This window comes from Medicago truncatula, chromosome 7, assembly GCF_003473485.1.
Source record: "Medicago truncatula cultivar Jemalong A17 chromosome 7, MtrunA17r5.0-ANR, whole genome shotgun sequence".
Classification (NCBI taxonomy): Eukaryota; Viridiplantae; Streptophyta; class Magnoliopsida; order Fabales; family Fabaceae; genus Medicago; species Medicago truncatula.
In genome coordinates, this window is record NC_053048.1 from 45,374,872 (window position 1) to 45,383,121 (window position 8,250).

At 31.2% G+C, this 8,250-nt stretch overlaps 1 protein-coding gene across 1 annotated transcript; it reads right to left on the minus strand.

Annotated features, from left to right (window-relative positions):
- Positions 1 to 2,311: 2,311 nt before the first annotated feature.
- LOC25499196 (tryptophan synthase alpha chain) lies at positions 2,312 to 5,282 on the minus strand. The gene is made up of 9 exons (XM_013594370.3): positions 5,049 to 5,282; positions 4,341 to 4,487; positions 4,175 to 4,240; positions 3,941 to 4,049; positions 3,607 to 3,683; positions 3,405 to 3,482; positions 3,096 to 3,173; positions 2,781 to 2,840; positions 2,312 to 2,625 (listed from the first exon to the last, which is right to left on the minus strand). Exons 1-9 carry the CDS (start codon positions 5,241 to 5,243, stop codon positions 2,491 to 2,493), a joined length of 945 nt encoding a protein of 314 aa, XP_013449824.1. The 5' UTR covers positions 5,244 to 5,282; the 3' UTR covers positions 2,312 to 2,490.
- Between the last annotated feature and the right edge of the window lie 2,968 nt (positions 5,283 to 8,250).

Consider the following 8,250-nt stretch of genomic DNA (forward strand, 5'->3'; position numbering starts at 1 on the left):
TCATCTCGTTACATATCAGAGCACCTAAGACACACGTGAGAGAGAAACCACTCACGACATCAACTAACAACAACTATTCTCGATTACCTGCAAGTTACCCATACGAAGGGCAACATTTCCAAGCAGAAGGAGTGAGATTTCACAAACAATAATATTAAACATATAATTCATCAATTATATTTAACAACATAAACATCATCAACACATCATAATAATAATTCTTCATTAACAACTTCATTAAAAACATAACAACTTATCAACTTAACAACTTGACTCGACAATGCAACTTCGACTTGACTATGTAACTTATTCTTCTTAATCATGCATGTGGTACCAATCCAGGGCATCAAGCCCCTAACTTATTTGAGCATAAATACACTCCCAGGGTATCAAGCCCTCAACTTATTTGAGCAAAAGCTCACAAGGCATCAAGCCCCCAACGTGTTGAGCAAAGGCTTCAGGGCATCAAGCCCTCAACTTAAATGAGTATGCATGGACTCAACAACGTGTATAACTTGGACAACATCAACAACTTAAGACTCCAATACTTTGGAACGACATCTTACATCTCAGACCGACACATGCAGCTTAATTAATATACAACAACAACATAGGCAGCACATAAACATCTCAAGATATAACAATATCAAATGATAATCAACATCAACTTAAACATCTTATACAATCCACATAATGCATATACAACTATATCACATTACTAATAACATCAAATCATATTATATCAGTTCAGCACTTTCTACATCAATTCAGCAGTTTCTCATCATCTAATCATCAATTATCACTCTTAACCCTAATTTCAAATTCTCAAAAAAACTAAACCTACAACATGCTAAATCTAATTATCAGAATCATAGGCTTAAGAAGATTGAATGTTAGTCCCACCCTTACCATAGAAAATCGATCGACAGCCTCTCTCTTGGTTCTTCTCTCCTCTTGTTCTCCCTTTTCTCCAAAACTGATTGTACGTGAAAATAATTCTAAACCTATTTTCTCCTATTTATCTCTTCCCATCTATTTTATCTTATTTCCTCTTTTCCCACAAAACTCTCTAAATTCTCAAAACAACCCCTCATCTCAATATTTATTTTATTTTCAAATCTTATTCTATTAAATAATAAAATAAGGCCTCTTAAATAAAATAACACACATCTCATAATCATTTAAATCACATCAATCATATAAATCATATAATAGACTCTAAACTCTATAAAAAAAATAATCAAAGAGGGCGTTACAAGTGTAATTATATTAATTTAACAGTTTTTTGTGTTATAATTTAACAATTTTTTTTGTTTGTATTTTAGAGTCACGAACGTGTACTATGATGCATTAGACATGTGAAGGAGATAGATGCACTAACACACTCATCTGACCATTTGAATTGGTTTTGGAATCAAGTTACGACTTCCGATCTTGTTCTGCTGCTTACGACAGGGTTCTACAATGTGGGTCATGTCATGCTTACGGTTTTGTCTGAGAGATGACATCAGAAGACTAACAGGTTCCATCTGTCTGTCGGGGAGATAATCATCACACTGGATGATATGTCATGTCTTCTAAACATCCTGTTTAAAGGGAAAATGATGAATCATATGACAAAGATCTCCCAAGATCAAGGTGTTGAGATGATAACATAGTTGCTTGATATTTCCCACCATTCTTCAGTCCGGGAGTGTACTAAACTATTTGGTGCACATATCAGTTACCTTATTGTGGATACAATGCAACTATTTCTAGTTACACCCCTAAAAACATTTGTTGCATCCTAAAATGACATAAATATCCTTAAAATAAAATAAATTTGTTTGAGTAAGTCATGTAAACTTGATTTACTTAAAGTTATGTAAACTCAGTTTACATGTTCCTATGTCGTTCCTACAACGTGAGCTCGTGCAACAATTCCAAAAGCGCAAACAGAAATTTCTAAATTGCATAAAAACTTATAAAATAATCAATGAGAGGAAGAAATTCACTTACTATAATACTTTTTTCATTCAATCTTTAATATTTCATTTAAGATTAGGCCACACATCCATGAATGCTTGTGAGAGAGAAGTACAAATTCAGATTGAAGGATGAAAATGTTTTTTTGACAAATTTAGATGGAGAAGGGCAGTTTTGGTATTATTAAAAAGATACTGATGTAGATGATCCAATTAAGTGTTCAATTAATCAATCTTAAAACTCATGTAAAAAAAATCATAAAACAAGGCAGAACTGATATTGCTAAGCATATGAAATGATTATGAGAACCAGTTATCAGTTATCACGGCTTAGCAGAGAAAGGTGATACATCTAACATTGAACATTTATTTCGGTAACGAAAATATCCTGTCTGTCACAATTGAAAACGAACAAAAACTTGAACATATTACATCACGGTTGTATTGAAAATATTAAAGACAATCTTTATTCAATCCTTATTTGTGAAAACAACTAATAGGATTTTGTGCTCTTCCAAACATAATTTCAATCAAGTGCTGATCTTAAGGAGCGGGTGAAATTTTCAAGTTCTTTCAATCCCTCTTGAGGAGATTTGGCCTCACCAAGCAACCTCACCATAGCACTCCCAACAATTACACCATCAGCTCCCCATCCAGCTACCTGTAACAAATTATTTAACCAAATGTCGTTGCTGCGTAGCTCAAGTGATTGAACTATAAAACTCGAAGTGGCTTGAAAATAAGGTCTAAAGTTCAAACTTTGACGCTAACATAATATACTAACGAATAATGTAAGACTATTAAAGAAATTATTACCTGTTTCACCTGCTCAGCTGTTGATATCCCGAAGCCAACTGCCACTGGCTTCGTTGTTGCCTTAATTTTAAAAAAGAATCAATAAAGAGTGTAAGTATCAAGATTCACTAACCAAATTTGAGCTACATTTGAGTTTATTGCAATCTACCGTCATAAGATTAGAGTCGTTGGATGAAAATAAAATGAGTATTTTTTTGAATTTAAATATAAATTTAGAATTTGAGTCGTTTAATCTATATCTATAACGAATTCTTCTTGTGATTGTGTGTCATATTTTTGCAGCATTGAATCCAAATCTCGTTTCAGAAGACAAACCTCTTTGATTTCCCGCAGAAGTGCCTGAACTTTATCACTAACTGATGCTCGGGTTCCAGTGACCCCCAAAGAGCTTACCTATACATCAATTAAACAAACAAATGGTTAATGCAACATATTTTTGGTTTTGATTGTATTCCCAAAATTTGGCACTACGGTGACTTGTTATCAATGTCACACAAACTATATAATTTTTTTGAAAATAAATCTCTTGATCTAGCTTCCGAAACTTAAAGTTCATGTCTGAAGAACTTAAACAAAACATACAGAAAAATAGCCAAAGTTAGCATACTTGACAGAAGCTCTTACCAAATAGACAAATCCTTCTGCACCATCAACAATGTCTTTCATTCGGTTTGTCGGAGTGGTGGGTGTTGTGAGGAGTACCTTCATGACATCAAAGAAGAAAATGCACCAAATCGTTATGATCAACAATATAATGAAGTATATATCCATTTGAAATCCAAAAATTAACAAAATAAAAAGAAAATTTCAAGTTAGCTTGGCAAACCAGTTCAATTCCATTTTTCTTAGCTTCGGTCCTTAAAAATTCTGACTCCTCCAGAGGAACATCGGGGACTACAAGCCCTGCATACATATGAGAAACAAAATAATATCATCACCAGTAATGAAGCACAACTTGCTACTAGAAATTCGGTATATATAAACAAATTTAGTGACCAATATATATTTTTGGTCTCTGTAGCATCCAATTAAACGGCTTATTTTTCAAACCGGTCTCTAAATTAGTCGATAAACATACTACTTTTATGAAAATTGACTAAACCACTAGTCGTTAATGTTGGTGACTGATTTGTGAAACCATTACTTAAGTTGAGTCTCACCATGAACACCGGTGTCTCTTATAATGGACATAAATCTCTCAGTACCACGCTTCAGTATTGGATTGTAATAAGTAAACAAAGCAACTGGAGTAGATAATTCTGGAACAACCTGAAAAATCAACCATTTAGAATGTCACAAAAAATAGTTTTAACTAGATAACAATGCACACAAAAATTAGTAGTGCGACACAGATGAATACTCAATAAATGGAAAATAGTTTCATAAAACTGTACCTCCTTCAACATGTAAATAATTGAATCAAAATCTGTCCCCCTTGCCAAAGATCTTGTAGAAGCAGCCTGAACAGAAAGACACATCAGTTTGAGAATCATTAAAGACAGTGATAAATTATAATAATATCAGCATTATAGAAAATAAGAAAGAATGAAATTAACAAACCTGGATAACAGGACCATCTGCCAAAGGATCCGAGTATGGAACACCAAGCTCAATAATGTCAGATCCACATGAATCAAGAACTTTCAGTGCTTCTGCTGTGGTTGAAAGATCAGGATCACCAGCTGTGATGTATGGGATCAATGCCACCTTCACACAAATATGATTATTAGAAAATAATAATTTCAACTCATCAATCAGTAGTATGGGATAATGCCACCTTTACACAAGTATGGGCTTGTTCGTTAATAATATTTGCCGATTCAAAAAAAAAAAAAAATCAGTAGTATTTCAATTCATAATTTCATTCACATCTTTGCAAATAAATTAAGTTGGCATGGTACAAAGTATGTATAAACATAGTTACTAATACATTATATCCTGACAATATTGTTAATCCATGATGTACAAACGCTTCATATCAAAGGTCTGTCCAGTGTCCAATATTAACGCCATATTACAATTAATCAATTTCATTTTCTTAAATATTATTACCAATGTCAGTGTTGGTGTCAGTGTCGTGTATGGTGTTTTTGCTACATAAATACTAATCCATATTATAACCAGGCAAAGAAAAGTTATTGATTTGTAAAAGCATAGAAAATGGAATAATTAAAACAATATGTGGTACAACTATTCAAGTTGAAGAGAAAACGTGACATGCATTGCATGGAACCAAAAAATAAAAATATAATAAATAAGTACACTCACTTTTCCTTGTTTCTTCAGATTGTTGAATGTTTCTGAGATGCTAATCGCTTCAATACTCCTGGTAGCACTAGCAGACACCGAAGTGTATCTTTTAATTGAGATTATTGTAGCATTCTTGGAGGAAACACCGACCCGAAAACCGGTTTCAGGTTTCTTCAATTGCAACAAGCAATGTGATTTCAATGCAATGGCCATGAGAACAATTTGTCTTCAATATTCTACAGAAGAATTGCACAAAACACCAAACCAAAATATTATATTAGAATGAGAAAAATCAAATTATATAAAGGATATATTGATTAGTTACAATGTATTTAAATTGAAAAATATTAGAATAGTTAAATACAATGTAAATCAGATGTGAATGCGTTTTGTAATGTTGAAGAATGAATCACATCTTTTTATTTTCTTCATTTTCTTTCCTTTTATTATATTCGACCTTAAATGGATTTTGCTAAAAATGGGACGAAGTCCATGTACAATGTAGCTCTTGTAAGTATGGTTAAAGTTCAATGGTTTTTCCTCCTCATAAATTTAGTTTTGTTGATTTTTTTTTTAAAGAAAATATAAATGGGCATAGTTATGGTATTTATCTTATTTTGTAAAAAAATCATTCAAATAAAGATATTTCTTTATATATTTTAATTTAATTTTCTTAAGAAGGGATATTTTATTTTAATATTTGTGTAGTAAAAAATATACATTAAGTCATATTTTTTTTTACTTTAAAATTGAATCGTATATTAACAAAATGGTTTCGGATAAAAGAAAGTTGTATGTATAAGTAATTTTTTTTGGATAATGCTATGTTTAGCGAAAGAAATTATCCAGAAATATTCACGAATGCATTCCATTGGCTAATTAACACACCACTGCGGTCTGTATTCCACTAATCCCGGAATTATATCACAAAAGTTGTTTTGTCAATTCCTTTTTTTTTTTTTTTTTTTTTTTTTTTAAGTAATTTAGTTGCTAAATTCACACACATTATGTGTTGAGAAGTGGGTAATCCGCGGTTCGAAGCCCGACTCCTGCACAAATTATATCTGGTAACTACCAACTAAGCTACACTTACGAGACTCCTCTTTTTTCTTTTTAATAATTGTTCAGACCCGGCTTTGAGGGTGTGCAAGGTGCTCAACCAGGCCGGGCCTCCAAATGCTACGGACCTCTAACGAAAAATTAAATCTAATACCCACTCTCCACTTAAATAAAAAATATATATGTTATATCTTTTTCTTTCTTTAGTACACGTTTGAGTTTTTTTCTAGACTCTAGTTTTTTTTTTTTTTTTTGTACATAAGTCGGATCCTATCAAATCACCCCTAATTTGTATAATCACTTAATCAGTCAATTTGGAAAACTATTTCATTGAAAGAATCACAACAATCATTTTTTTCTTCGCATAAACCATTCGTTTTACCCTTTTCTACAACAGAGGAGTGACAAATCCAAACGACACCGTTAGATAAATTTCACCTCTTCTTTCACTTAATTTTTTTAATTCCTTTCATGTTTAGAAGTTCTTCTGATTCTGATTTTTTTTTTTAATGAATTTAGCTACACAAAAAAAAATTACATTTTATTTTACTAGGGGCCTATTTTAAAAAGAGAGCCGAGCCTCCTATTTCACCGGGACGGCCCTGTAATTGTTTAAAATAATAAAATAAATGTTCACGTTCTGTATAAGCTGACGACGTTGCTTCGTCAATTTCCGCGAATTAAATTCTCGCTTGATATAACAATGCCCTCTTTTTTTAATGGGGGGTAAATATCTTGTTTTAATTTTTAAAAGTCTCATCGGAATTTTTTTTTATTTTTTTTTAGAAAAATCTTCTTAAGGTTAGAAGCGCACGACTCCTATTGTTTAATATATATATTTTTTGAGGGGAAAAATTAATAATATTTTTTGACAAGTGAAAAATTAATAATATATATGGTTAAATAATTTTTTTTGTCCTTATAAATATGTCAACTTTTCGTTTTAGTCTCTCTAAAAAATTTCTTCAACTTTTAGTCCTCTTGAGACTTTTTATCTTCACTTTTGGTCCTCCTTTAAAGTAAACTCATATTTTTGAATAAAATTTTGTAGAAATTTTTTATATTATTATAAGGATCTCTCCCAAAAAAAATATAGAATTTATTTTACCAAAAAATGAATTAAATATGAGTTTTTATATGGAGGTAAAAAATTCATGATTAATTTATGTTTTGTTAAAAATTTTATTTTTTTTTGACAGAAAGTAGTGATTGAAAATTTTATGGGAACCAAAAGTAGTGAGTTTTTAAACGAAGAATGAATTAATTATGAATTGTTTAAGAAATTCATAATTATGGGAAATGCAAATTCATAATAAATCCTTCTCATTTAAAAATTCCAAAATTTAGTGTTTGAGGTTCTTATGATGTTATATACCCTCTAGAAAAATTAGGAAACAAAGTTTGACCCATGAGTATATGTTTACTTGGATCGAAATTGCAAGATGTTGTAAACTTTAACACGTGTTAGCAATTTTTGACCTGTGTTTAATTCATCTCCATTTATTTTTATAGAAGTGTTTACAAAAAAACCACTCAAATATTGATTACTAGATCAATATTTCCGTTGTTTTGTTTTTTTATGTTTTGGCGTTTTAAAAATTCATAATTAATATGTTTCTTGTCAGATAATTCTATTTTTTTTTGTAACGTCCTTAACATGTCAACAAAAAATCATGAAAAAATTAAGTCTCTAAGTCACTTTTCTAGACTTTATGTCCTTGGAAAAAATAGGGAGAATTTCAAATTACAGGGGTCGAATCTATGTTTTTTTTCTATTACATGGTCATTTTTTAGACTTCACGTATATTACATGATTAATAAGAATAATTAATGCTTAAATTTATAGAGTGATGGATATAAACCTTTATGAAGATGCAAACTATAGCGCAGGAACAAACCTAGTAGCGTTGTCGAAAACGTGGGCTATACCTATAATATACGCAGGGCCGTCCCGGTGAAATAGGAGGCTCGGCTCTCTTTTTAAAATAGGCCCCTAGTAAAATAAAATGTAATTTTTTTTTGTGTAGCTAAATTCATTAAAAAAAAAAATCAGAATCAGAAGAACTTCTAAACATGAAAGGAATTAAAAAAATTAAGTGAAAGAAGAGGTGAAATTTATCTAACGGTGTCGTTTGGATTTGTCACTCCTCTGTTGTAGAAA

Coding starts and splice junctions, on each gene's coding strand:
- LOC25499196 (XM_013594370.3), bottom strand. CDS start 5,243: ATGGCCATTGCATTGAAATCACATTGCTTGTTGCAATTGAAGAAACCT. Junction 4,488..5,048: donor ATCTGAAGAAACAAGGAAAA/GTGAGTGTACTT, acceptor ATTTGTGTGAAG/GTGGCATTGATCCCATACAT. Junction 2,626..2,780: donor CAGCTGAGCAGGTGAAACAG/GTAATAATTTCT, acceptor AATTTGTTACAG/GTAGCTGGATGGGGAGCTGA.